This window comes from Odocoileus virginianus, unplaced genomic scaffold (assembly GCF_023699985.2).
Source record: "Odocoileus virginianus isolate 20LAN1187 ecotype Illinois unplaced genomic scaffold, Ovbor_1.2 Unplaced_Scaffold_24, whole genome shotgun sequence".
In the NCBI taxonomy this organism is placed as follows: Eukaryota; Metazoa; Chordata; class Mammalia; order Artiodactyla; family Cervidae; genus Odocoileus; species Odocoileus virginianus.
The window spans coordinates 485,572-513,314 of record NW_027224286.1 but is presented as its reverse complement, the minus strand read 5'-3'; the positions used below and the strand labels follow the sequence as shown (position 1 = coordinate 513,314).

General features: G+C 43.1%; 1 protein-coding gene and 2 long non-coding RNA genes across 3 annotated transcripts; 2 read left to right on the top strand and 1 right to left on the bottom strand.

Moving 5' to 3' along the window:
- The first annotated feature begins 4,729 nt into the window (after nt 1-4,729).
- LOC110121866 (zinc finger protein 665-like) lies at nt 4,730-22,492 on the top strand. Its single transcript, XM_070463060.1, has 4 exons — nt 4,730-4,812; nt 8,845-8,930; nt 14,004-14,130; nt 19,423-22,492. Exons 2-4 carry the CDS (start codon nt 8,892-8,894, stop codon nt 21,177-21,179), a joined length of 1,923 nt encoding a protein of 640 aa, XP_070319161.1. The 5' UTR covers nt 4,730-4,812; nt 8,845-8,891; the 3' UTR covers nt 21,180-22,492.
- Nucleotides 20,345-27,203, bottom strand: LOC139033638 (uncharacterized). Its single transcript, XR_011486165.1, has 2 exons — nt 26,092-27,203; nt 20,345-20,496 (listed from the first exon to the last, which is right to left on the bottom strand). It is a non-coding gene; the product is annotated as an uncharacterized lncRNA (long non-coding RNA).
- LOC110125405 (uncharacterized) lies at nt 22,708-25,238 on the top strand. The gene is made up of 2 exons (XR_002310044.2): nt 22,708-24,177; nt 25,017-25,238. It is a non-coding gene; the product is annotated as an uncharacterized lncRNA (long non-coding RNA).
- Nucleotides 27,204-27,743: the final 540 nt, after the last annotated feature.

The window sequence follows — 27,743 nt, the reverse complement described above, 5'->3', positions numbered from 1 at the left end:
ATTACTGATGGCAAGGAGGAGAAGGTACCTGCTCTGGTGAGTTACCACTTGGTATCAAAGGAAGGAGACCTTAGTCTTTTTTTCTCAGCCTGCCCAGAGAGGCAGCACAGGAAGCGGTGGTTTTTAAAGTCTAAAGGAGTCAGTAGTCAAACATCGGAAAAAACAGTGAGACTGTTTAAGAAAACACTGAATGTTTACTCATGCTATGAATTTGTTACATTCCTTTTCCTGCTGTACCCATATGTTCCATTGTTCTATACAGTTTTTGAAGATGGTAGTAGCTTACCATTTATCTATCTTACTAAACTAATTACTAGTTACTAATTACTGTCTCTTGCCTAAGGTATTTTTACAATAGCCTAATGAACATTAATGTTTGGAAATATTTATTAGGTAATAAATACTAAATAGAAGTCCAGTTTTCCAGAGGATATTAAAGTGCTGATGTCACATTATAGAAATAAGTAATATGCTCCATGGTTCATTGTCAGCTGTAGTAAAATTCCTGCTGTTTTTTTTTTTTTAACAATATTGTGATGGTTTTTGCCACACATCAACGTGAATCAGCTGTAGGCATACATAGGTTCCCTCCCTCCTAAACCCACTTCCCTCCCCAGCCCATCTCTCCAGGTCTTCACAGAGCAGTGGCTCTGGTGCCGTGTCATACATCAAACTCCCACTGTGTGTCTGTTCAGTATATGGTAATATACATGTTTGAGTGCTAGTCTCTCAAATCATGCTACCCTATTTCTTTTGTTTTCTCAATAGTTTTTCCTTAGCATTCTTTTTGTCTGTCCACATGTTTTGACCTAGATTTACTGTTTAATTTCTATTTCTTCCCTGCTTTATACTAACAAATACATTAGTCTATAGGTTATTTTGAGACTTGTAAGATTAAAATGCACATAAGGTAATGACAGGGGACATAGTACATGCCTTACAAATATGAAGAAAGTTTCTTTAGGACTTGAGTTCAGTCAGTTAATACATGTAGAAGTATTTATAAATAGTGCAAAGTTGATAATTTTGGTGAAAATAAACTTCTCAAGACTATATTTTACAGTCTTCTTTGTTGTCCACATCTGACAGCTTGCTGGAACAACAGAAGAAAGAAAATATATTACAATGTTTAAACAAAATGTAAACTACCTAATTACCATCAAATGATTATCTAGTAATTTGGCTGACATTCCCTTCTATTGAGGAAGTATTGATATAAGTATTATATATTATGATGTATACAAGTTTTTCTCAAAAATATTTGAAGCTATGTCATGAAAAGCATGGAACAGAAACACTTTTTATAGAGACGAATGCAGTTCTCATTAAAGGGCTTTTTTTTTTCTCTTTAATACTTTTTTAAAAAATTTTATATTTATTGGTTGTGCCAGGTCTTAGTTGTGGCATGTAAACTCTTACTTGCAGCATGTGGGATCTAGTTCCCTGACCAGGAATTGAACCCAGCCCCCTGCATTTGGAGCATGGAGTCTTAGCCACTGGACCACCAGGGAAGTCCCTCTTTAATAATTTTTAAATGTATTTCTGGCTGTGGTGGGTCATCATTGCTGCACTGGCTTTTCTCTCCTTGCAGTGAGCAGGGGCTATGAATTCTGTACATAAAATACATAAACTTGGCAGGGGCTTGCTTGCAGACAGGAGTCCTGACCCTCCTTGTTTTGGTCAGTGCACAGTACTCAATGTCTTTTCTGTTTCCCCCTGTGCTGATTTGCTTTTGCTGCACGTGGACTTTGTCTAGTTGCAGCCAGCAGGAGCTACTCTCTAGTTGCTGTGTGCAGGCTTCTCACTGCTGTAGCTACTCTTGTTGCAGAACGCAAGCTTTAGAGCACAGGCTCAGTACTTGTGTTATACAGGCTTGTTCCTCCTGTAAATGTGGTATCCTCCCAGACCAGGGATCAAACCCTTGTCCAGTGCATTGGCAGGTGGATTTTTTACCATTGGACCACCAGGGAGGTGCCACTAAGTGTCTTTCAACTGAGGAAATCCCAGTATCTTTCAACCAGGATTTGCGTGTATCTTTTAACTGGGGGGCTATGTATGTTAATATAGTGCCATATAAAATTTGGTGTCCTCAACCAATAACTGGGTGATCTGAAACCAGGAGAGAATCCCCCAAACTTATTTTGACCTGCTGAGGAGGATGATGGGCCCAAGCGGCCCTTCCTGGTCTACCAAGGCCAGAATGTCCAAAGCACAGAACCGTGCCTGCTTTTCTCCATCTTGCATTCCCCCAGGGTGCACTGTCGCTGGGCCACTGCAGTGACTGATAAGCTTTATCCTTGAAGAAATGGAATGTCAAGACATTTTTCTCCTTAGAACTGTTAGTATGAAGTAGCCCATTCTAAGAGTTGTGTGGTTTATATTCTAGCTTGTCATTCCCACACAAAGCTAGTTCTTATTTACTTAAACTGTTAAATAATTCTAATTCCTGGAATATTCCTGGGTCCAGCCACCACCCTACATTAACCCCCACCCCACTGCCACCTACCCCCAGCCCTGTGACCACACCAGGTTTTAGTTCCCAGGCCTCTGAATTGCTTCAGCCTCATGAGCAGGAAACCTTACTTTTGATGGTTATTATCCCACAGAATTTCCAGCTTTTATTTTGAAACTGTTACAGATAGTTACTGAAACTAATGATGAATCAGTGGTGGAACTCAAGACCTGAAACACTGTATGTGTGGTTCGTCACTCAGTCATGTTAACTCTTTGGGTCCCCATGAACTGGGGCCTGCCAACTTCCTCTGTCGATGGGTTTCTCCAGGCAAAAAGACAGGAGTGAGTTGCTGTGCCCTCCTCAAGGGGATGTTCCCACCCCAGGGAGTGGACCCAGACTCCTGCATTCTGGGTGGATTCCTTTAGCATCTGAGCCACCCGTGAAGCACCAAGTACTTCTAAACCCTGACAAAATGCCTCGGCAACCAAAGGATGGAACATGCTGGTATCTGCTCTGGCCCACTTGGGCCCGCCCCTCATGCCCAGAAGTGGAGTTTACAGCAAATGTTTTTTGTTTTTGGTACTGTTTTTTGTTTTTACAGTACTGTTTTTTGTTCTTTTTATCTTGTTAAACTGTGCCTCTGCTCCCTATCCATGGTCTCGAGTCACTTTGGACCTTCCTACTCATCCACCCGTTCCTCCACCCCAAGTAAATTTAGTGGTGGACATTAGAGGCCCAGGGTTTGAGTCCTTTCCATGTAAAATCCTGACACAAATAGTGCACAAAATACATAGTAGTTTATAGAGGGAAAGTAATTTTAATTAAAACATGACACTTTATAATTTTATAAATATCCTGTAACAAGTGTTCAGGAACTAGATTAGAATTTCGACTTTGGGGACTAGTGATAGAGCTGCAGTTTCTTCTCGAGTGTTAGGGAGGCTTATTACTGTCCTTTTCTGGTTTATATGACCAGAGTAATAAATTGACTACAAAGACTCTTCATTTTAGAAGATTATTTTCAGTAATGCTAGTTACTTGTATCAGCACTAGAATCATTGTATCAGCACTAGAGTGAAAGAGAAATATAGAATGGTCACTGTGCTCTGTCGCCTCTGACTCTGAAACCCCATGGAGCGTAGCCTGCCAGGCTCCGCTGTCCATGGGATTTTCCAAGCAAGAATCCTGGGGTGGGTTGCATTTCCTAATCCTGGGGATCTTCGACTCAGGGAGTGAAGCCCCATCTCTTGCATCTATTATTGGCAGGCAAATTCCCACTGAGCCACCTGGGGAGCCCCTATGGTCTGATACTAGTGTAGAAATTTTTCTTTGAATTAAGTGGGTTTTTGTTGGATGTTTTCCAGTCCAATGAAAGCCAGCGGGGAGAGGGCTGAATTTTGGATTGCTGACATGTGCTGTGGGTAGTGCTGTGTAATAGTGGCAAAAGATCCTAAGAGATTGGAGAATCTGAAGACATTTGAGGGATAATTTTACATTTTGTGCATTAAGGTTGATTGCCAGTGCTAGACTCAAGCCTGAGATGATCATGGGACGGGTGGGGCGAGGAGCAGTTATTGTTAAGTACCTCAGCCTTGTTGGGCTCTTGGCGACCCCATGGACTAAAGCAACCAGGCTTCCCATCCTTCTGCATCTCTTGGAGTGTGCTGAAACTTGTCCATCCAGTCGGTGATGCCATCCAACCATCTCGTCCTCTGTTGTCCCCTTCTCCTCCTTCCTTCAGTCTTTTCCAGCATCAGGGACTTCTCTGAGTCAGGTTTTCCCATCAGGTGGCCAAAGTACGGAGCTTCAGCTTCAGCCTCACTCCTTCCAGTGAACATTCAGGACTGATTTCCTTTAGGATTGACTGGTTTGATCTCTGTGCAGTCCAGGGGACCCTCAAGACTCTTCTCCAGCACCACAATCCAAAAGCATCAGTTCTATGCTGAGCCTTCTTTATGGACCAACTCACATCCCTACCTGACTACTGCCAAGAACCATAGCTTTGAGTATAGGGACCTTTGTTGGCAAAGTAATGCCTTTTGTTTCTAACACAGTGTCTGGTTTTTATCATAACTTTCCTTGCAAGGAGCAGGCCTGTTTTAATATTCTGACTGCAGTCAGCTTCAGAGGTGATTACAGTAATGAATTATTTCTCCCCGCCGCCCCGCCCACTGCGCCCGGAAGCCTATCCTCTGGCTCCCGCTGTCCCCCTGCGTGTTCGCTCAACGCCCCCGCCCCCGATGACCAGGTTCTCTGAGTCCCCGCCTCCAGGCCGCTCCGCTCTTTCACTGCGCGTGCGCGCAGCGTCCCGCAAACCCGGAAGTGAAGCGCGGCAAGTGACGGTCTCTCAGCTCAGCGTGAGTTTCTCTCTTTCTAATCATACCTGCGGCCTGCAGTCTCCTTTCCTCAGTATCCCGAGCCTCAGCTTCGCTAGTGACTCTAAATCCCTGCGCCCTTCCCACCATCCCCAGCAAGTTCAGACGTCTTGATGAGCGGCAAAGGGGCGCCTCCATTTTGTTTTAAAGTCGCTCTGAAGCCGCTTCCAGCTTTTCGTCCACAGAGACGCTGCGTTTCGCTCCTCTTTCCTGCTTCAAACCATGTACTGACCTCACTGATCCCTCTGCCCTTCCTACACCACATACAATTCTCTTCGGCGAGGTGGGTTTATTAGCTCCCCGGCCCCAGCCTCGTCCTCTTGGCACCTGGCCGCGCCGACCACCCCGCTCCCGGAGAGGCCGCCTTGTCTCCCGGGTCCTGGGATTCTGGAGAGCCCTCCCCGCTTCAGAGACCCCCTCCCTGCCAGCCCTTCTGTCCTCGCGTCTCCTCAGGCCGGCGTTTCTGCCCCACAGGCCTTGCCTTCCTAAGGACGTAGCCCTGACCCGTGTCGGGGGAGGTGACCTGCGACAGCCACGTGACACCCGAGGTTCTTACGTCCCAAATTCCCTCCGTTGCAGTTTGGCTCTTACGGGGGGGGGCCTCTTATTCAGTCGCCATCTCTGCAAATAGGAGGCTGGGGGGTGGTCAGAAGCAGTAAAAGCAGCGACTCCTAGAGAAATATTTAATTGAGAAAAGCATGAGGGAGAAGCGATGGCAATGAAGAGGATTGGTGAGGAGCTTGTGAAGAGACAACAGCATGAGAAGGAACCAGCCTTGAAGGTAGCGGTTAGGGGAAAAGTTTAGAGAAAAGCAGAATTTCCTGAGAGTTAAAGGTGAGCAAGGTAGGGAGGTGGTGGTGTTCAATCCGAGTCTTTACGACCCCTCTGTTTCCGAGTTTGGTCAGATTTGTGTCCGTTGAGTCCAGGGATGGTATCTCACCATCTCATCCTCTGCCGCCCCCTTCTATAGCCTTCAAGGGAGAGGGGCTGTAAATCAGGGGTCCCAAAGAGGGCGACAGTGGAGACGCAGTTCACACCGAGAGCCCGCAAAGGGGATACAAGTGTTGGGACCTTGACTTACAGAGCAATATCCTGCTGGGAGAGAAAGGGGACTCCTAGTGATTGGAGGAGCTGAGAAAGGAAACTGAGAGGAAGCGTAGCCACATGGGGGTGCCAGAGAGTTGGGAGGAAGGGCGGGCAGAGATGGAGGAAGAAAGGCAGAAATATGGGAGATTGAGGATCACCAGGGAGGTTGGATAGAAAGCATCTTAACGGGGAACACATGGCAGAGAGAGGCCGGATGGGAATCAGGGAAGAAGATGTGGAGGACAGGCACAGCAGGAGAGCAGAGGGGAAGAGGAAGGGAGACAAGAAAGAAGTAGGGAAACATAAACCAAATGAAGTGGAAACAAGTAGTGTGCAGGTGGGGGAGGGGACTAGATCCAGAAGAGTGCTGAGTCGATTGTAGAAGTCTATTATACAATGTATTATTAAGTCGTGATACATTGATTTTTGGCTTTAAAATCTACTAAGTTTAAAACATTCTTTTTTAAATTATACAGATGAAAATGATAATTGCAAAACTTACGTCTGTAAGGCTTGTGCATTTTGTAATTATCTGTATTAAAACATAACATATGCAAGGCTATAGAGGTGGGGGCTGCGGCAGTGACCTGATTCTCTCAGAGGTGAGTCATCCCCATCCCTTTTTATGGTGTGGAGTAGAGGTTAAGAGTCACGACGTAATTTAAGCAGTTAGTCTGATACTCCATCTGCCTCTCTTTTATGTGATCTCAACTAGTGAGCTGAGTTGATCTGATGATGCTTCCCTCAGGTCCAGAAGCTGAGCAACAGTGATCCCTGAAATGATTGACCAAATTGGGTGTGTGGCTGTTCTTGGAGTGACTGCCCAGTTAGTATTAGAATTTGAAATGGATCCCAGTTTTGCAAAATGAAAAATGACAATAGTAGGATGGAGGCAGGAGCATAGGCTCAGAGTCAGAGAGAATCATGAGCCGTCTTCTGTGAATAAAGGTCAATGTGAAGCAATGCCTCCCACCTCCGCTGGCTTCCCCGTGTCCTCAGAGCAGCATCCTGACTCCTCAGGTCGCTGCCAGTGTCTCCAGCCTCATCCTGGGAGCCGACCCCGTTCTCATGGTCAGTCTGTCCTGCTCACATTCACTTAGTCCTTGTTCATAGACACCAAAACCTTCTCTGTCTCAGGATCTTAGTTGCTACGTCTGCCTTTGGTCATTATATCACTGTTGCCCTTGCTCTTTCTGTTCCTTCAGGTCTAGGCCAGAGAGGTCTCCCCACCTCCTTCTGATATTCTCTGTCATGTTAACCAGGTTTACTGCCTCTATATTAATCACCTTCATCAGAGATGCCCTTCTCTTTTGATTATTTGGAATGTTTCCTCTTTTCCCTTCATTGAAGGATGCCCCTGTGTTCCTCTTCCTTCCAGGATGTGTGCAACATCTCTCTTACAACATGTCACAGGCTATGAATGTGTGTTTTGCTGAAGAATTCTCAGGGGAGACGGAGGTTACAGGGTGGGTGATGATGGTTCCCATATCTGTTCTAGACATTTCAACTCTAATTGATCCTTACCCCATGTGGAGACTTAATTACTCAAAGCAAAAAGATGTGAGAGTCCTAAAAAACCCGATAGATCTAGTGTCTTGAGGTGTCCCCATGTTTTAGTCTGCGATGTCACTGCTCACTGCAGCCCCCAAGTCTACTAAGCTCTGTCCATTCAGGGACCAGTTGCCATCTTGGACAGCAGCTTTGCCTTCCAGCAGTTCAGCTGCCCAGAGCAGCAGATGCTGAATTTCCTGTGGTTATCTTGCATTTAGCTGTGAGCAGGGAGAACAGGAGCCAGTGACTTTGAGGCCTGTCTCGTCTTGTGACTTCTTTATTGAACGTGCCTCTCTCAACTATATAACGTCCACAGTTGCTGACAGGTTTTCCCAGAGGACCAGGTTCTTTTTCTCCATATTCAGTGCCCAGTGTCCTTGGATTTACAGCTTGGGTGGATTTCTGTTGCAATACGCATGCCTAGTGGTCTCTGCTCTTTTTCAAACATGCATGGAGAAGAGGTAGAAAAATGGGAGAAGGTGAAGGGAAGCTTCGACAAGGTCTCCAGGAGGATTGTGAGAGCAAGAGTGGACCTTTTGATGAACCCAGTGAATGGGTGTGTGTCTGTGTGTGTGTCTGTGTGTGTGTGTGTGTGTGTGTGTGTGAAACAAGCGTTGTTGTGGGAGATGTTGGTCAAAAGGTACAGACTTTGAGTTGTAAAATGAGTGCGTCCTGGGGAGGTATGTGCAGCATGCTGACCGTAGTTAATCCTATTCTGTTACTGCATGCTGGGAATTTGTCAGGAGAGTACATCATCAGTGTTGTCACCACACACAGAACATGGGAATTTGGAGGTGATGGATGTGTTGGTTAGTGGATTGTGATAAATATTTCACAGTGTACACATGTGTCACATGGTCACAGGGTGTATGGTATGTATATACATAACCCTTTCATTAGTCGGTTCTCCCCCATCAGACACGCTCCTCAGGATCTCGTGTGGGGCCTCGCCCCAGGAATGTGCACAGAGCCGCAGATGATTCCAATCTGGATCCTGCATTGAGCACCAGGGCTCTTAGCCTTCACTTCTGAGACTGAGATTGGGCCCTGGGGGAGGGGAGGGCGCTCTGCTCTGAGTGGGGCTGGACCAAGGCCTGCTGTGTGACCTCAAGGGCATCGTGGGATCAGCGGAGGTGCCCCTGCTGCTGTGTATATGAGGCCTCACCAGGAGGGGAGAGTGATCCGAGGGAAAGTGTGGGAAAGTCCCATGTTGGTCTCTGTGTGGGAGTTGCCTGTCCTGAGTCCCTCCTGAGACAGTGGGCACAGAGGACTGTCTGTTCCTCATGGTGAGGGCTTCCCTGTGTGTGTGGTTGGGGCTCAGGAAGGGGGTGTGTTGACTCTAAGCATTAAACAGCATGTTTTCCACTTTCGTGATAGAACTGTGAAGACTCGTGTCACCTGAGGAAGAAGCCCAGAAGAGGAGGATGGTGAAAGAAAACGTGTCAGGAATGGCTCTTTCTTGGGTAAGGTCATATTCTCAGTGGGTTCTCAGCCTGTCCTTCCTGAAATGTCCTTCTCTGGACTCATTAATCGTGTCTGACTCTGGAGTGTCCTGTCTGACTCCTGTACATGCACACTCACCTGGGGCCTTCCCTCAGGGTCTGTCATCTCCACTTAGATCCCATCTCCCCATGACCTGGTGACCTGCCCCTTGTGAGGAGGCTCCCCGGGGCATGGTCCTGAGCAGGGCTTCTCACTCACGGTTGGAGACAGGGTCTCAGCACTGTTGGGCAGCAGGGATTGCTTAGGGCCCATCTGGATGTGCTGTCTGCTCTGTCAACCAGGGTAAAGAAGCTGCATGTGGAAGTCAGGTATTAGTGTGCACAATACTTGTTAAAATCTGGAAAAGAGGGAGAATCAGATCTGACTTTTCATAGTACATAAATGCTGGAGAGGGTGTGGAGAAAAGGGAACCCTCTTACACTGTTGGTGGGAATGCAAACTATACAGCCAGTATGGAGAACAGTGTGGAGATTCCTTAAAAAACTGGAAATAGAACTGCCATATGACCCAGCAATCTCACTGCTGGGCATACACACTGAGGAAACCAGAATTTAAATAGACACCCCAATGTTCATCACAGCACTGTTTATAATACCCAGGACATGGAAGCAACCTAGATGTCCATCAGCAGACGAATGGATAAGAAAGCTGTAGTACATATACACAATGGAATATTACTCAGCCATTAAAAAGAATACATTTGAATCAGTTCTAATGAGATGGATGAAACTGGAGCCTATTATACAGAGTGAAGTAAGCCAGAAAGAAAAACACCAATACAGTATACTAACACATATATATGAAATTTAGAAAGATGGTAACGATAACCCTATATGCAAGACAGCAAAAGAGACACAGATGTATAGAACAGTCTTTTGGACTCTGTGGGAGAAGGTGAGGGTGGGATGATTTGAGAGAATAGCATTGAAACATGTATATTATCATATGTGAAACAGATCACCAGTCCAGGTTTGATGCATGAGACAGGGTGCTCAGGGCTGGTGCACTGGAATGACCCAGAGGGATGGGATGGGGAGGGAGGTGGGAAGTGGGAGGGGTTTCAGGATGGGGAACACATGTACACCCATGGCTGATTCATGTGAATGTATGGCAAAAACCACCACAATATTGTAAAGTAATTAGCCTCCAATTAAAATAACTAAATTTTTAAAAAATAATAATAAATAAAACTAAATGCGATGGAACAGAATAAAGCCCAGAGATAAATCCACGAACCTATGGTCACCTTATCTTTGACAAAGGAGGCAAGGATATACAGTGGAAAAAAGACAACCTCTTTAACAAGTGGTGCTGGGAAAACTGGTCAACCACCTGTAAAAGAATGAAACTAGAACACTTTCTAACACCATACACAAAAATAAACTCAAAATGGATTAAAGATCTAAATGTAAGACCAGAAACTGTAAAACTCCTAGAGGAGAACATAGGCAAAACACTCTCCGACATAAATCACAGCAGGATCCTCTATGACCCACATCCCAGAATTTTAGAAACAAAAGCAAAAATAAACAAATGGGACCTAATGAAACTTAAAAGCTTTTGCACAACAAAGGAAACTATAAGCAAGGTGAAAAGACAGCCCTCAGATTGGGAGAAAATAATAGCAAACGAAGCGACAGACAAAGGATTAATCTCAAAAATACACAAGCAACTCCTCCAGCTCAACTCCAGAAAAATAAATGACCCAATCAAAAAATGGGCCAAAGAACTAAACAGACATTTCTCCAAGGAAGACATACAGATGGCTAAAAAACACATGAAACGATGCTCAACATCACTCATTATCAGAGAAATGCAAATCAAAACCACAATGAGGTACCATTACACGCCAGTCAGGATGGCTGCTATCCAAAAGTCTACAAGCAATAAATGCTGGAGAGGGTGTGGAGAAAAGGGGAACCCTCTTACACTGTTGGTGGGAATGCAAATTAGTACAGCCACTATGGAAAACAGTGTGGAGATTTCTTAAAAAGCTGGAAATAGAACTGCCATATGACCCAGCAATCCCACTCCTGGGCATACACACCGAGGAAACCAGATCTGAAAGAGACACGTGCACCCCAATGTTCATCGCAGCACTGTTTATAATAGCCAGGACATGGAAGCAACCTGGATGTTTCAAGAGGACAGCATCAAAACATGTATATTATCTAGGGTGAAACAGATCACCAGCCCAGGTTGGATGCATGAGACAAGTGCTCGGGCCTGGTGCACTGGGAAGACCCAGAGGGATCGGGTGGAGAGGGAGGTGGGAGGGGGGACTGGGATGGGGAATACATGTAAATCCATGGCTAATTCATTTCAATGTATGACAAAAACCACTGCAATGATGTAAAGTAATTAGCCTCCAACTAATAAAAATAAATGGAAAAAAAGAAAAAAAAAAAAACAGTGGAATTGTGGGACCTTAACCACTGGACTGTCAGGGAATTCCCCAACTTTCCTAATCTTAATTAAATATTTCATTAATGGAGTATAATAATAAATTTGTGATTGTGTACTTCATACACATACATAACTACATACCTCAAATTAAGGATAAAGTCACATTTTTAAAAAATACGTATTTATTTGTTGTACTGGGTCTTCGTTGCTTCAATGGCTTTTCCCTTGTTCTGTTGAGTGGTGGCCACTCTTGTTGTAGTGGGGGCTTCTCCTTGCATTAGCTTCTCTCATTTTTCAGCACAGGCTCTAGAGTGCACTGCTTCAGTAGTTTCACCTGCTGGGCTCGAGAGCTCTGGCTCAGGAATTGAGACTCAGGGACTTAGTTGCCCCTCAGCATGTGGGATCTTACCAGACCAGGCAACAACCCATGTCTCTTGCATTGGCCAGTGGGTTCTTTACCACTGAGCCACCAGGGAAGCTTTCATATTATTTTTAAACACAGGTATTTTATACACATTAGAATAAATCTTCTGTATATTATTTTCTGCTTGTATTACTTTTTATTTTTTTGAACTGGTATCCTTTTTATTTTTTTGAACTACAATAAGATAATGTTGAGGACTTCCCTGGTGTTACAGTGTATAAGAATGTGGCTGCTAATGTAAGGTGCACAGGTTCGATCCTAGATCTGGGAAGACGCCTCAGAGCAACTAAGCCCATGTACCACAACTACTGAGCCTGTGCTCTAGAGCCCAGGAGCCTTAACTCCTGAGCCCACACACTCTATAGAGCCTGTGCTCCCAAACAAGAGAAGCCACTGCAAGGAGAAGCTGGGTACTGCAGCTTCAACTAGAGAAAGCCTACTCACAGCAATGAAGGCCCAGCATAACCAAAACAAACACGCTTTAAAAAAGACATAGAATGCTGACAAACTTACTAACATACAACTGATTGATTTTTAATGTCCCAAAGATGCTGAAATACACGAGTAAAAGAAAATGGGAGTATCATCCCAGAATGTGTCAAAAGGCAACTCTTTGGAGTAGGAAATGGCCACCCTGGCAGGCTACCATGGGGTCGTAAATAGTCTGACACGACTGAGCAACTGAACAACAACAACCTTCACACACAACAGAGTGAGCTCTAAAAAACAAATCTAAACCTCTAACTTTCCTCCTACAGATTCTTCAGTGACTTCCAGTAGCTTTTGGAATAACGTCCTAAATCCATAGACCTTGTAGAAAGCAGCCTGTAGCTGGCATCAACCCTCTTTGTTCCCTGTGTCCCAGTCACACTGGCTGGTTTTCTGTTCAGTAAATATCTTCCTGCCTCAGAGCTGGCACTCAGGCTCTTCTCTCTGCTTGCAACACTCTTCCATTTCCCACCATTTCAGTACTAAGTGTTTCTTCCTCACGGAGACCTCGTCTGATTTCTTGATGTAGGTCAAGACTTTCTGATAAGTCTTCTCTTAGCACCAGGCCTGGTTCAGAGCACATATAACAATAGTAATGTTAAAATTATGAATGTAATTGGCTGACTGGCTGCTAGATTGTAAGCTCCATCACCTTCACTGCTGTATTCCCAGTTTGGGACACAGAGTTGATGCTCACTAAATTTTGATTGAATGAAAGAAAAAAATAAAGACAACTCTTCTTGTTTCAATCAATTGTGCGTTTCCATGTGCATGCATGAGTGCATGGATATGCAACTCTGGTTTTATTATAAAACATCATCTCATAAATATGCTTTATGCTTTGTAGCAGTTGCACTTGTATCTTAAGTGTATTCCATGACCTTAAGTGTTTCCTACCTCATCATATGAATGATGTAAATAGTAGTAAAATTATTGACATTGTGTGGATTAGCGGGGAGAGGGGGTGATTCTGTATAGTGACCGTTTTGCTGTTCCATTGCATTTCAGCTTCCTTGAACTTGTTTCCTGTATTCTCTGGGAACTCTCTGTGGATGGTCTTTTATGTTGTGTTACTTAACTCTGATTCCTTCGGTTCAGTTGTCTCTCCCAACCACCTGAGCTCAGGTGCTGTTGCCTCATTTCTTAACTGTTTGATCTGAGTGATTTCTTAGAGTGACAGAGTTTTCTCCCCAGTAAGGTGGACACAGATCTTTCTCTAACGTGCTGTTATGTTGATGACAAGTTCATATGGGTAAAGTCTTTAGAGTAACGCTTAGTGTGTATGAAGTGTTGAGACACCTCTTGTCAGTGTGATGATGACATCCTCATCACAATCTGTGTTCTTTTAAAGCCACTGTGGACTTTGTCATCTCTGAAGACACCAGTCTTGCTGTAGCTCATCTAGATAGTGAATGTCACTCAGGGTGTCGAACGTAACACTTCTGCATCAACAACCCACTGTTGATTGCAATTTGTTTGTTTTTCATGTCTTGTCCACACATATGACAAATTCATGTTGATTGGAGGATATCATCATCTTATGAAAAAACAGGAAATTAAATTAGAGACCACCAGTTTGCTCCATATAGATTTGCATGGATCTATCAGAATATTACTTCAGCTGAATTGACCTTACCTGTCTCACTTCTTCTCCTTCTCTGTGAAAATAAGAATCCTCCTCAGGGCCCGTTGGTGAAATGTGTTTTCATTTCAGGCACAGTTGACCTTCAAGGATGTGTTCATAGATTTCACTCCTGAGGAGTGGGAATGCCTGGACCCTGCCCAGAGGACCTTGTACAAGGACGTGATGGTGGAGACCCTCAGGAACCTGCTGTCTCTGGGTAAGGATCACTTTCTTCCGAAGTGGTGATATACTTTGGGATACTTACGTATGTTCCCTCTGTGTCTCTTGGGAGCCCCTGTTTTTCTTGACTGAGTTCAAAGCCTTGTTGACTCTCACATGTAAGGCTTTGTGATTGGCATCAGGAGTTCAAACTTGTCCTTTCTTCAGGTGACCTGCCCACTGTGTGATACACAAGGAGTTTTTCCACAGCTTGAGCATTTATAAAGCTGATTTCAAACTTGTGAAGGATCGACCCATGCCTCCTGTATTTGCAGGCATAGAGCCACCAGGATGTTAAGGAAATTAAATAAATATTTAGGCTTCAAGACAAAGCAGTGCATTCCTCTGACCTTCCTTCTAACCTGCCTGGACGCACCCTGACTGTGAATGCCCTGACTGCCTGCTCTGAGTGCAAGGCCTGTGGCACCATAAATAAGTTAGGGGACAAATCTTAAGTTTGTTCAGCCCATGGAGGGGCTCTGGCCAACCAAGCCCCAGGCTTAGCAGCATCCAAGTTTTATAAGACGAAACAAACAGCATTAAGATGAAACCAGAGCTGCTGTTTGCTCACAGATTGATGATGATGTCAGTTTGTGTCCTGGGATTATAAGCAGGAACCCCGAACTGCAATCTTTGAAGTCTCACCCATGGAGTGGACATGCTGCTTGGGACCTTTTCCCAATTGAGACTCCAGATGTGCTGTGTCCTGGGACTTCCCAGCGCTGTTTGAGTATGGATGTTGGTCGGAAGCCAATTTGATGATGTATCCTCTTTTGTTTCTATTTCTCTTTTCTTTTAATGGTAATATATTGAGAGTCAGCTAGATAATTCTCTGTTTGTGTTATGTATTATTTATTTGTATAGGGATTCCCTAGTTTCTCAGATGGTAAAGAGTCTGTGTGCAATGCAGGAGACCCATATTCGATTCCTGGGCTGGTAAGATCCCCTGTAGAAGGAAATGGCAACCCACTGCAGTATTCTTGCCTTGAAAATCCTATGGCCGGTTGCACCTGGTGGGCTACAGTTCGTGTGGTCGCTAAGAGTCAGACATGAGTGAACACCTTCACTTTCACTTTTTTCATTTGTATAGAACACATGGCTTATTTTGTTAACAAATCCTTTGAACCTGAGACGAAAGTGAAAACTTTTGGCAAAACATTAATTGGTGCTGTGAGCAGGATTTGTGAGACAAAATGCCACTCTTTAAGAAGAAAAGAGATTAAGATTGATGAAGTTTTTATTCTGAGATGGGAAGGTTCATCTTTACTCATTAGCTAATAAATGGGATGTATTCACTAGGTTATGTGAGAGTTGAGACCTTAAATTCAGTGGACTGAACCCTTAGAAGTTACTGAATGTTTGTGACTCTTGCCCCTTGAGAAAGGATAAGAATCTGCCCTGCTGGATGAGAGGCTGGATCCTCCTCTCTCCTACTGTGAAGTACATAAGGCTAACTTAAAATTGTCTGAAGAGAAACTACAAGTGGAAACAGAATTATGCGTTTAGTGAGGATGATTGTCCATGTTACAATGTCAAGTTATATTTTAGTTGATCAAATCTTCACTTTTTAAGTCGGCTGTTGATTGAGCCGGCCCACAGCTCCAATAGTGTCCCCCACTGCCCTTTCTCTCTCCATTCTCTGTCCTGTTGTGGCCTTTCACCCCTCTCAACCCCTCTGTCTCCCTCTCCATGAGCTGGTCCCCTTCTAACTGCCCCTGTCTCTCTGGGGGGAGGGGGAGCCCAGCTTCCCCGACTCCTACCCCCACTCAGTTTGAGCGACAATCCAAGATTTTTATCAGCCCATCTGTCCCTGTTATCACAGTCAATTTGAGCAGAATTTGGTCTGTATTTTAGCCATGAAACCATGACTATAGAAAGGAAAGTGGCTTTTTTGATACAGGATGGCCATGATATTCTTTAGACTCTGGAGAAAACATAACTCCTATGAGTCTACTGCCTTTATTTGAATAAATGGAATATTAGTGCTGTTAGGTTGCATAGAATATTGCCTCTTTTACAGGAAAGATCAGGAATTTTGGTGTTTTTTTTTTTTTTTTTTTTTTTTTTGGCTGCAGCATGCGACAGGCAGCTGGAATCTTAGTTCCCCATTCATGGATGGAATTTGCGCCCCCTACAGTGGAAGCATGGAGTCCTAGCCTTTAGAGCACCATAGCCTAGCCATTAGAGCAGGGAATTTCCCTCAAAGATTACTTTCGGGTTAAAAAATGTATTAACCTTTTGTTATGCTTATTGTGACATGTCCCTTTGTCTACTACATTATATCATGTATGTTCTTAATTTGCATTTTATTCCTGACAGTGTTGTCTCTGACTCTGGGTAATAAGTTTTCAAAGCATATTCCTTTCTTGTGATAAGAATACATTTTAAAAATAATTTATTTCTTATTCATTTTTGGCTGCGCTGGGTCTTTGTTGTGATTTGGGCTTCTCTCTACTTCTGGCAAGCAGGGCGTACTCTCTGGTTACAGTGCACAGGCTTCTCACTGCACTACCTTCTCTTGTTGCAGTGCATGGGCTCTAGGCGCCCAGGCTTCAGTAGTTACAGGTGCCAGGCTCTAGAGCATAGGTTTAGCTGCTCTGAGGCATGTGTAATCTCCCCAGACTAGCACTTGAACCTATGTGCCCTGCATTGGCAGGTGATTCTTTACCCCCGAGCCAACAGAGAACCCCAAAGCGTGTTCCTGTACATGTATGTTGGGGCCAGTGAACTAGATAAGGTTACTGTATAGATAGGGAATTGCTGTATTGAATGGCTATTGTGTAAGTAGAGAATATTTAATTTACTAATTTTTAAAATTTACAGATGATGGTCTTTCTGTGTGTATTATCCAGTGTAACTGGTATGAATTACTTGTTAATGTCATAAAATGGCCTATATGTCAATATACTGATAGATTTATAACAGATATTTATAAAAGTGTGTTTTGTTTTGGTTTTAAATCATACGAAGGAATTCCCTTGTGGTCCAGTGGCTAGAATTCAGCACTTTTAACTTCTTGGGCCTAGGTTCACTCCCTGGTCATGGAATTAAAATCCCACAAGGGATGTCGTATGACCAAAAAAAAGAAAATTGTTTTAAATGAATCCTTTATTTCCTAATGCTGTGTTTCTTGTGCAGTTGTAAACTGCCCTTTTGTTCTTTTTTTTGTTCCGTCACTAAGTCATGTTTGATACTTTGCAACCCCATCAACTACAGCATGCCAGGCTTCCCTGTCCTTCACTATTTCCCTGAGTTTGCTCAAACTCACGTCCATTGAGTCAGTGATGCCATCCAACCATCTCATCCTCTGTTGCCCCTTTTTCCTTCTGCCCTTGACCTTCCCCAGCATCAGGGTCTTTTCCAGTGAGTCAGCTCTTTGCATCAAGGAGTCTGATTTTGGAGCTTCAGCTTCAGCATCAGCCCTTCCAATGAATATTCAGGGTGACTTCCTTTAGGATTAACTGGTTTGATCTCCTTGCAGTCCAAGGGACTCTCAAGAGTCTTCTCCATCACCACAGTTCCAAAGCATCAATTCTTTGGCACTCAGCCTTTTTTATGGTTCAACTCTCACATCCATACATGATGACTGGAAAAACCATAGCTTTGACTCTGTGGACATTTGTTGGCAAAAGTGATGTCTCGGCTTTTTAATATGCTCTCTGGGTATGTCATAGCTTTTCTTCCAAGGAGTAAGCATCTTTTAATTTCATGGCTGCGGTCACCATCCATGGTGATTTTGGAGCCCAAGAAAATAAAATCTGGCACTGTTTCCACATTTTTCCCCATCTATTTGCCATCAAGTGATAGGACCAGATGCCATGGTCTTAGTGTTATGAATGTTGAGTTTTAAGCCAGCTTCTTTTTACTGTCCTCTTTCACTCCATCAAGAGGCTGTTTAATTCCTCTTTGCTCTCTGCCATTGAAGTGGATTCATGTGCATATCTGAGATTGTTGATACTTCTTCTGGCAATCTTGATTCCAGTTTGTGCTTCATCCAGCCTGGCATTTTGCATGATGTACTCTGCATATAAGTTAAATAAGCAGGGTGACAATATACAGCCTTGACATACTTCTTTCCCAATTTTGAACCAGTCAGTTGTTCCATGTCCAGTTCTAACTGTTGCTTCTTGTCCTGCATACAGGTTTCTCAGGAGACAGGTAAGTTGGGTATTCCCATCTCTTTAAGAAATTGCTCTTTAGTTTTTACATTATTCATTATTTAGTTTCTTTTGGATTATTTATCATTATAATATATTGTCTATTCTTTGCATGCATACTCAAGTCTTTCAGAGGTGTCTGACTCTTTGTGACCCCATGGACTGTAGCCTGCCAGGCTTCTCTGTCCATGGAATTTCCCAGGCAAGAACACTGGAGTGGGTTGTCATTTCTGTCTCCAGAGGATCATCCAGATCCAGGGATTGAACTCTATAGTCTTTTGCATCTCCTGAAGTGGCAGGCGGATTCTTTACCACTGAGCCACCTGCGAAGCCCTGTCTGTTCTTTAGCATGTAATTATGTAGAAGTATGTGTATATTGTGTATAATGTATTTTTTTTCTCCTCAATTATGAGACAGTAGTATGTTTACTACCTATTAGAGCCAAGTAGAGTGTGCTTTGGGGTCATGGTGTGATAATACCCTTTTCTTTGAGAGCTGACATAGATTTGAACTATATGAATGTTTTTGTCATTGTGTGTTTGAAACTAGCCTACTGTAAAATTAATTTGAATTACAGGTGATCACTCTTCTTTTTTTATTTTTCTAAATTTTATTTATTTATTTGGCTGTGCTGGGTCTTTGTTGCTGCATGAGCTTTTCTCTATTTGTGTAGAGCAGGTGGTACTCTATAGTTGTGGTGTGTGAGCCTCTCATTGCCTTGTCTTCTCTTATTTTGGAACACAGGCTCTAGGTTGTGATGGCTTGTGTAGTTGTAGCATATGGGCTCAATAGTTGTGGCTCCCAGGCTCCCAAGCATAGGCTTAATAGTTGTGGCTCATGGGCTTAGTTGCTCCACAGCATGTGGGATCTTCCCAGATCAGGGATTGAACCCATGTTTCCTGCATTGGCAGGCAGATTCTTTACCACTGAGCTACCAGGGAAGCCCGATTACTCTTTCTTTATTAAACACTGTTCATTTAGTGTTTCTTTTATTTTGAAAATCATCACTGGGAAGATTCATAATTCCATTTAGGATGGGTATTACTTTTGGTGTAAGATCATGTGTTCAACATGAAAGAATTTATTTATGAATTATAATTAATAGGATACCTATGGTTCTTTATATCTTGTAGGTATGTCTTATACACATAAAAGCCAGAAATTACCGACAAAAGCAAGCAGTGATAAAGGAGAAGTATTTCACACAGTGATGTTGGGAAGACCTGAAAGCCATGAAATCACAGATTTTTTCCTCAGAGAGGTCCAGGAGAATTTGCATGAATTTGAATGTCAGGGGAGAGATGATGAAAGAAATTACAAAGGAATGTCTATAACTATAACCCAGAACAAAAATCTCACTAATGAAAGTGATCGGCCCAGTAGAATTGCAGTGGGAGATAAGCCTGTTGAAAATAGGCATGGATCAAACTTTCAAGATGAACTGCAGATACTTCAACCTGAAGGGAAAACATTTGAATGTATTCAAGCTGTGAGGAGTATCAACAGTACCACCTCAGAATTACGACTTCAGAGAACTCCTAGTTTCTGCACCAGCATTTCTAATATATGTGAGAGTGCTGTTATGCACCCTTCAGTACTGGCACAAGATCAGGAAGCACAGAGGGGAAAACCGTACAAATGTACTGAGTGTGCCATGACCTTTGTTCAGGACTTGGAACTCACTGGACATCAAAGGATCCATAGAGGAGAGAAACCATATAAATGTGATGTATGTGGAAAGGCCTTGAGTCAAAATGCAAGACTTATAGTTCATCAGAGAATTCATACTGAAGAGAAACCATATAAATATTATGAATATAGCAAAGCTTTTAGTGCACATTCAATCTTTACTGACCATCAGGCAGTTCATACAGGAGAGAAACCATATAAATGTAGTTTATGTGGCAAAGCCTTCAGTCACATGTCTTATTTTACAGTTCACTGGGGAATTCATACTGGACACAAACCTTACATGTGTAATGAGTGTGGCAAAGCTTTTAGTGCACATTCAGACTTAACTAGACATCAAGCAGTTCATACAGGAGAGAAACCATATAAATGTGACATATGTGGAAAAGCCTTTAGTCAAAACGCAAGACTTACAGTTCATAGGAGAATTCATACTGGAGAGAAACCGTATAAATGTGATATATGTGGCCGGTGCTTTACTCGAAATGCACACCTTGGGATTCATCGAAGAATTCATACTGGAGAGAAACCATATAAATGTGATGAGTGTGGAAAAGCTTTTAGTGCCCATTCAGACTTAAGTAAACATCAAGCACTTCATACAGGAGAGAAACCATATAAATGTAATTTATGTGGCAAAGCCTTCAGTTACAGGTCTTATTTTACACTCCATTGGAGAATTCATACTGGAGAGAAACCATATCAGTGTGATGTATGTGGCCAGTGCTTTAGTCGAAATTCATACCTTAGGAATCATCGGAGAATTCATACTGGAGAGAAACCTTACAAATGTAATGAGTGTGGCAAAGCCTTCAGTCAGAGTTCAGGCCTTATAACTCATCAGAGAATTCATACTTTAGAGAAACCGTATAAATGTGATGAGTGTGGCAAAATTTTTAGTGCACAGCCAGACTTGACTAAACATCAAGCAGTTCACAAAGGAGAGAATCCATATAAATGTAATTTATGTGGCAAAGCCTTTAGGTACAGGGCTTCCTTTGCAGTTCATCACAGAACTCATACTGGAGAGAAACCATACAAATGTGATGAGTGTGGCAAAGCTTATAGTGCACGTTCAACCTTTATTTACCATCAAGCAATACATACAGGAGAGAAACCATATAAATGTAATTTGTGTGGCACAGCCTTCAGGTACAGGACTGACTTTTCAGTTCATCAAATAATTCATAATGGAGAGTAACCTTACAAATACCCTGAGTGTGGCTAGTCAGAGTTTAGTCCTCATAGTCAATCAGAGAGTTCATACAAAAGAGAAATCATGTAAATATGATATGTGTGGTCGGTGCCTTACTCAAATTGCACACCTTGGAATTCATTGGAGAATTCATAACTGGAGAAAAATCTCACAAATGTAATCAGTGGCAAAATCTTTAGTGCATGTTCAGCCTTAACTGACCATTAGGCAGTTCATAAAGGAGAGAAACCATAGACATGTAATTAATGTGCAAAGCCTTCAGTCACAGGAATCACTTTTCAGATCTTCTGAGAATCATACTACAGTGAAAACTTACAAATGTAATGAATGCAGTAAAGCATATCATCTGTTTGACCCTCAGAAAAGTCGCACTGGAGGAAAACCACACAAATGTGTTGTATGTGGCAAAGCTTTGATTCTATGTCCAGACTTAAGTAACCATCAGGTAATTAATTTCTGAATTGAGATCTTACCCACAGCATGAATGTGGCAGGTGTTTTGGAAGGCATTCATTTCTTACAAAGCAAGAGAAAATTCATTTTGGAGAGAAGCCATACATTTAAGAGTGCAGTCAATCTTAAGTGACCATAAGGTAACTCTTATGGAGGGAACCATATAAATGTAATGTGTGGCCGGGTCTTCAGTAACAGGTCTCCATTCACATCATGAGAGAATTCATAATGCAGAGACACCTTACAAACGTAAGGTAAGGAACATACTGGAACAGTACTTTACAAATGCAGTGGGGGTGGAAAAAGTTTCACCTTGAGTTGGATGCATTTGACAACAGGAGTCCATATTGAAGAGGAGTCATGGAAATGTGTGTGCAAGGGCTTTCTCCAGGCTCCAAGTGCACTAGACCTCAAATTGCATGTCTTTCAGAGAAACTACACAGATATATGTCCACGCTAAAACTTTAACCCAAAGTTCAAATCTGTGAAACATGAAAGGATTTATATTGGAGAGCAAGCTTGTACAGGTAATGAATTTTGTATAGTTTTTTTCATCAGATATTCACAGCTTGGGCATAAGGAGGTGATTTATGCAGATCAGAAACTGAACATATATACTGAATGTGAAAACACTTCTAAGAAAACCAGTATGTCTTCAAGATTCACCAAGAAATTCATATTGGGGAGAATCCTTATAGATGTAATGAATTTGCTAAGTTTATAGACCAGTTCTTATAGCAGACCACACATCAGACAATTCATATTAGGAATAAATAAATCTTTAGTTCTCCAACATTAACCTCCAATACTATTGCAGAATAATTGTATTAAATATGTTAAAACTTACGGCATGAGGGGTATATTAAATGTGTTGAAACTGAAGGACCTGTAGGAGGATAGCCCAGTATCTTCAGTGTATAAAGTATTTAATTCGTGGAGTTTTCTTGAGAAGGCCATATTACTATGACTTTTCCACAGTAGTTTGAAAACTTTCTATAGCTTTCTTACAGGCCTTTCATGATGGTCTCTGCAGAGGAATTAGTAAGATGAAGAGGCTAACCCGATTAAGTGTGGTTCATTCCTATCCATCTTTCCTGAGAAAACAGGGACACTGAATTATTCAATTCACTGGTGTGTGAATTGGCATCAGGTAAGGGCAGAGAATAATGTAAAACTGTGCCATAATTTATGCTTGTTATGTTCAGGGTGCCCTTCCATACACAGACCACAGTGTGTTGTAGGACTGGGTGCTATACCATCTGGGTGCTATACCATCGAGAGAGTAGTTATCTGACTGGAATTTAATCAAAAGAAATCAAATAGTATGTATATGTGTATGATTGACATTTAACTGCTGCCATTACCATTTGCTACTGTTTTATTCAGAATGTATCATGGATCTCCTCTTTTGATTCATAAAATGTAATCTCCACAACCCTGAATGAATCATGTTCTTCCCACAACAGGGTTTCATCCAACCTCAGTATTTTGTAACAGATGGTAACAATGCAATGTTAGGCTCTTGGGGCTGAAACAAACTATGAGAATTGCTTTCCACAATGGAACCAAAGAACATGCAATTTGGGAATTACATATTCATAATTTGCACTTGCATTACTCTTTCCACACTGCTTCAGAACATTCAGACAGCTGTAATTAAAATACCATAGCAGTGCATTTTCAGACTCAAAATATATTTAAATAGAAAAATTGTGGACTTCCCCAGCAGTCCAGTGGTTCAAACTCCCCCCTTCACTGCAGAGGGCACAGGTTTGATTCGTGGTCAGGGAAGTAAGATTCCGCAAGACGCCAGGCAGGGTCCCCCCTGCCCCCCCCCAAAAAGGTGCAAAAACTTGAACTTAGAGATTTTAAAGATCTAATTGAAGTTGAATGATTCATGAATCAGGCAGCATCCTATCTAGTTCATTCAGGGGTGCTCAAAGGAACTGTACAACATGGAAGGTTTCTGTAGGTAGAAACTGGATAGGACAAGAAAATTATTCACAAACACATTGCTTCCGGTCTGGTCTCCTGTGCAGGGGTGTGGGCAGGTGGAGGGTGTAGCCAGCATCTTGCCCTGCAGATTATTGCACTAGTGTCCTGGAAATTCCAGTCAGTGACTCCTGGTCACGTTTTTAAGCAGGCAGACACTGCAATGAAGTGTTGGTTTGCCCTCCTGGAGGCAGCGGCTCCACCTTGGGCCTGTCTCTTCTTTTTAACATGGCCTGAACCTTGCCATGCATCAGTGAGTGTGCCCTGTATGAATAGGTGTCTTCATGTCCTTTCTGTATTCCTTGATTGACATGAAGAGAAAATAAGCATATAGTTGTTTAGTCATGAAGTGTCCAACTCTGCGACCCATAGACTGTTGCCCGCCAGTCTCTGTGGAATTTTCCAGGCAAGAATGCTGGAGTGGGTTGCCATTTCCTCCTCCAGAGGATCTTCTTGACCCAGGGATCAAACCTGCATCTCCTGCATTGACAGGCAGACTCTTTACTGCTGAGCCAGCTGGGAAACCCCAAATAACAAAGGTGAGTCTTTAAATTTTAATGTTATATATTCTAATTCTAGCATCAAGGCTGGGAAATGAAAAATACCCATTTTTGAAATGTCATTTGTACCACCCTACCTGAAAGTGAGAGAGAAAGGCTTGTAGTTGGGAAATTATTTTAAATTTTCATTATGTAAACTTTTTACATTTGTTTTGAAAGACATGAAACAGTTTTTTCTTACAATCTTCAATTTTTTTTTATTTCCACATATAAATTTTCAGTAAAGATCACTCCAATGTAATGAGTTCCTTCACTCTTATGATAACTTCACAAACAGCCATGTGTATTAATTTCTCAGCCACTGAACAGCAAGGCAAGGCCATGAGACCAGTTTTGCCAAATACAGTGTGAGTGCAAGTAATGCATTACTCATCTGAATGACCAAATTTTTTTTTTTGAATGACCAAATTTTTCTGTGTTATAAATAAATCACCCAGGGAACTCCCTGGTGAACCAATGGTTTGATTTCTGTCCTTTCACTGCCCAGAGGGCCTGAGTTCAAGCTCTGGTCAGGGAACTAACATTCTGCAAGCTGCATGGCATGTCAAAAAAAAAAAAAAATCACTTAAGAAAGACCCTTTGTCAATCTCCAACTGGATTAATTGACCCAAATGTGGCCTAGCTATTGCTCCAAGCAATTACTGGTACTGTATCAGTGTAATTTTCTACCAGCCTGTAAATTCTTTTTTTAACTTATGTTCTGTTTAATGTGGGGATGATTCATTTCTTTATTTTTGGTTGTGCTGGGTCTTATTTGTTGGGCTCAGGGTTACTCTAGTGGTGCTTGGGCCTCATTGTGGTGACTTTTCTTGTTGCAGAGGCATGGATCTAGGTCATGTGGGCTCAGTAGTTGTGATGCTTGGACTTAGCTGCCCTGCAATATATGATGTCTTCCTGGACCAGGGAGCTAACCGTGTTCCCTGGGAAGTAGATTCCTAACCACTGGACCTACAGCGAAGTCTCTCATTGAATGTTGTATAAGCACCTGTGAGATCCATTGAGAGGAAGCTGAAACCATAAATAAATTCTCCCAGACTGAATTTTTTGTTCGTTTGTTTCGTTGGTTGTTTTAAATTATGGGGGTTCTTACAGTTAATCATTATATGTCTTTGTATTCACCTTTTAATTTGATCTTTTCAGAGATACAAGTAAAACTACAAGAAAGCTGTTTCTCTGTGTGTTTTGTATGAGTGCGCTAGGTCACTTCAGTCCTGTCTGACTCTTTGCGACCCTAAGGACTGTAGCCTCCCAGGCTCCTCTGCCCTTTTGTCTCCTGCACTGGCAGGCAGATTCTTTACTACCAGTGCCTCCTGGGAAGCCGAAAGCTGTTGCTAATGAGCTCTAAAAATGTCGCAGTTTAGAAGTTTCTCTTATTTAAAGGATCCACCATCTGGCTATTGAGTAGTAATAGCTCAACAGCCCCTCAAGGTGGTAAGACACAAGACACGTCACCACAAGAGGGTGCAAAGAATGCAGCCTTCAAAATACTCTAAGTGAAAGCCCTTGTACAAGTAGACAAAAGGAAGGTTAAAATAATGGCAGGGACTATTAACGGCTGGGACCCCTAATGACAAATTCCCCTGAGAGCTAGCCCAGTCTGTTTGACTGGCTGCCAAATATAACTGTGTGTACCTTCCAGACCAAGTTCTCAAAACAGAACAAAATGCCTAAAAAGATCGGGTAGAACATTGATATCACAAAGGTACAAGGAGAGAAATGCACGTTCCTCTTAGAAGGACTTAATCCTTTAGGGTCAGAATTCTGAAAAGATGTTTTACAAAACTGGCTTTCTCTAGCCAGTTTTGGAATGTCAAAAAGAGCTCCCGTGTTGGCCATTTTTAAAGCAGAATTTCCTTAGTATCCAGTTAAGTACCCCCAGTATAAATTCCATACCTCCATAAAGCTGGCTCAGGTTTGCTTGGAGGTTGGAGTCCTGATGTTTCTTGGTCAGTCCAGATCACTCGGTGTTTGTTTTTCTGCTGTGCTGGATCTTTTGCCTTGCATGGACTCTCTCTAGTGGCAGCAAATGGGGGCTACTCTGTAGTTGCTGTGTGCACGCTTCTCGTAGCTATGGCAGTGAGCCTACTGTAGCCCACTAGGCACTAGGAGAAAAAGTGAAGGTCACTCAGTCGTGTCGGACTCTTTGTGACCCCCATGGGCTGTAGCCCTCGGAGGAGCCTGGTGGGGTCACAAAGAGTCGGACATGACTGACGCTTTCACTTTTTCTCCTAGTTTTCAGATCTCCCAGTTACTGGTTGATGACCCTGAATTTTACTTGGCAGTGTATTAACGGACTTAGTTCAAACACAGAGTGGGACTTTCAAACTTATCTGGACTTGCTGAGGAGGTGGATGGGTCCATGAGGCGCTTACTGATGTACCAAGGTAGTATCTCCAAAGCACAGACTGGTGCCTGTTTCTCTCCATCCTGAATTCGCTTTAGGGTGCGCTGTCGCCGGGGCACTGTAGTGTCTAACGAGCTTGATCCTTGAAGAACTGGGATGTCAAGATACTTTTCTCCTTACAGGTGTTAGTAGGAAGTAGAAGTAGCCGGTTGTAAGAGTTCTGTTTCACATTCTAGCTTGTCGTCCCTACACAAATCCAGTTGTTTACTTAAACTGCTTAAATTAATTCTAATTGCAGGAATATCTGGGTTTCTGGGTCCAGCCACCACCCTATGTTAACCCCCAGCCCCGCCATCACCCTAGGTTTCAGTTCCCAGACCTCGGAATCCCTTCAGCCTCATCAGCAGGACTCCTGTTAAGAATAAACCTTACTTTACAGCGTAATGATCCCACAAAATTTTAAGTTTTTACTTTAAAACTGTTCTGTGACAGTTACCTAAACCAGGGAGGAATCAGTGGTGCAACACAAGACACGGAAGACCCTCAAGTACTTCTAAACCCAGACAAGCTATGTTGGGAACCAAACGGAAGAACTTGCACCCGCTCGGCCCCGCCCCTCTCGGCAGGAAGTTGGCGAGTGCCCTACGCCCCACCCTTCTCAGTGGCGCCTGCTCAGGCCCTGCCCGCCCGCCCCCCCGACCCCCCACCCCTCCACCACCCCGCTCCTCTCCCGCCTTTACCCAGGTCCATGAGTTTCCAGCAAGTTCATAAACCGTGACTGCTGAGCTGAGGTCACTGTGGGGAGCGTGAGGTACCTTTTTCTCCCCTAAACTGCGCCTGGGTGTCCCCTCCTCCATTTGCGAGGTTTTCGGACCGTCAAATTACCCTCACCTGCTCCTCCACACAGAGTAATTTCAGTTTTGGTCCTCAGAGGTCGGACTCATGTATGGATGTGAGTATGGATGTGAGAGTTGGCTACAAAGAAAGCTGAGCGCCTAAGAATTGATGCTTTTGAACTGTGGTGTTGGAGAAGACTCTTGAGAGTCCTTTGGACTACAAGGAGATCCAACCAATCCATCCTAAAGGAGATCAGTCCTGGGTGTTCATTGGAGGGACTGATGCTGAAGCTGAAACTCCAATACTTTGGCCACCTCATGCGAAGAGTTGACTCATTGGAGAAGACCCTGATGCTGGGAGGGAT

What these genes read in the sequence shown, in the direction of transcription:
- LOC110121866 (XM_070463060.1), top strand. Translation starts at nt 8,892, where the DNA reads ATGGTGAAAGAAAACGTGTCAGGAATGGCTCTTTCTTGG. An exon ending in CAGGAATGGCTCTTTCTTGG is followed by an intron (nt 8,931 to 14,003) that starts GTAAGGTCATAT and finishes TTTTCATTTCAG; the next exon opens with GCACAGTTGACCTTCAAGGA. An exon ending in CAGGAACCTGCTGTCTCTGG is followed by an intron (nt 14,131 to 19,422) that starts GTAAGGATCACT and finishes TATATCTTGTAG; the next exon opens with GTATGTCTTATACACATAAA.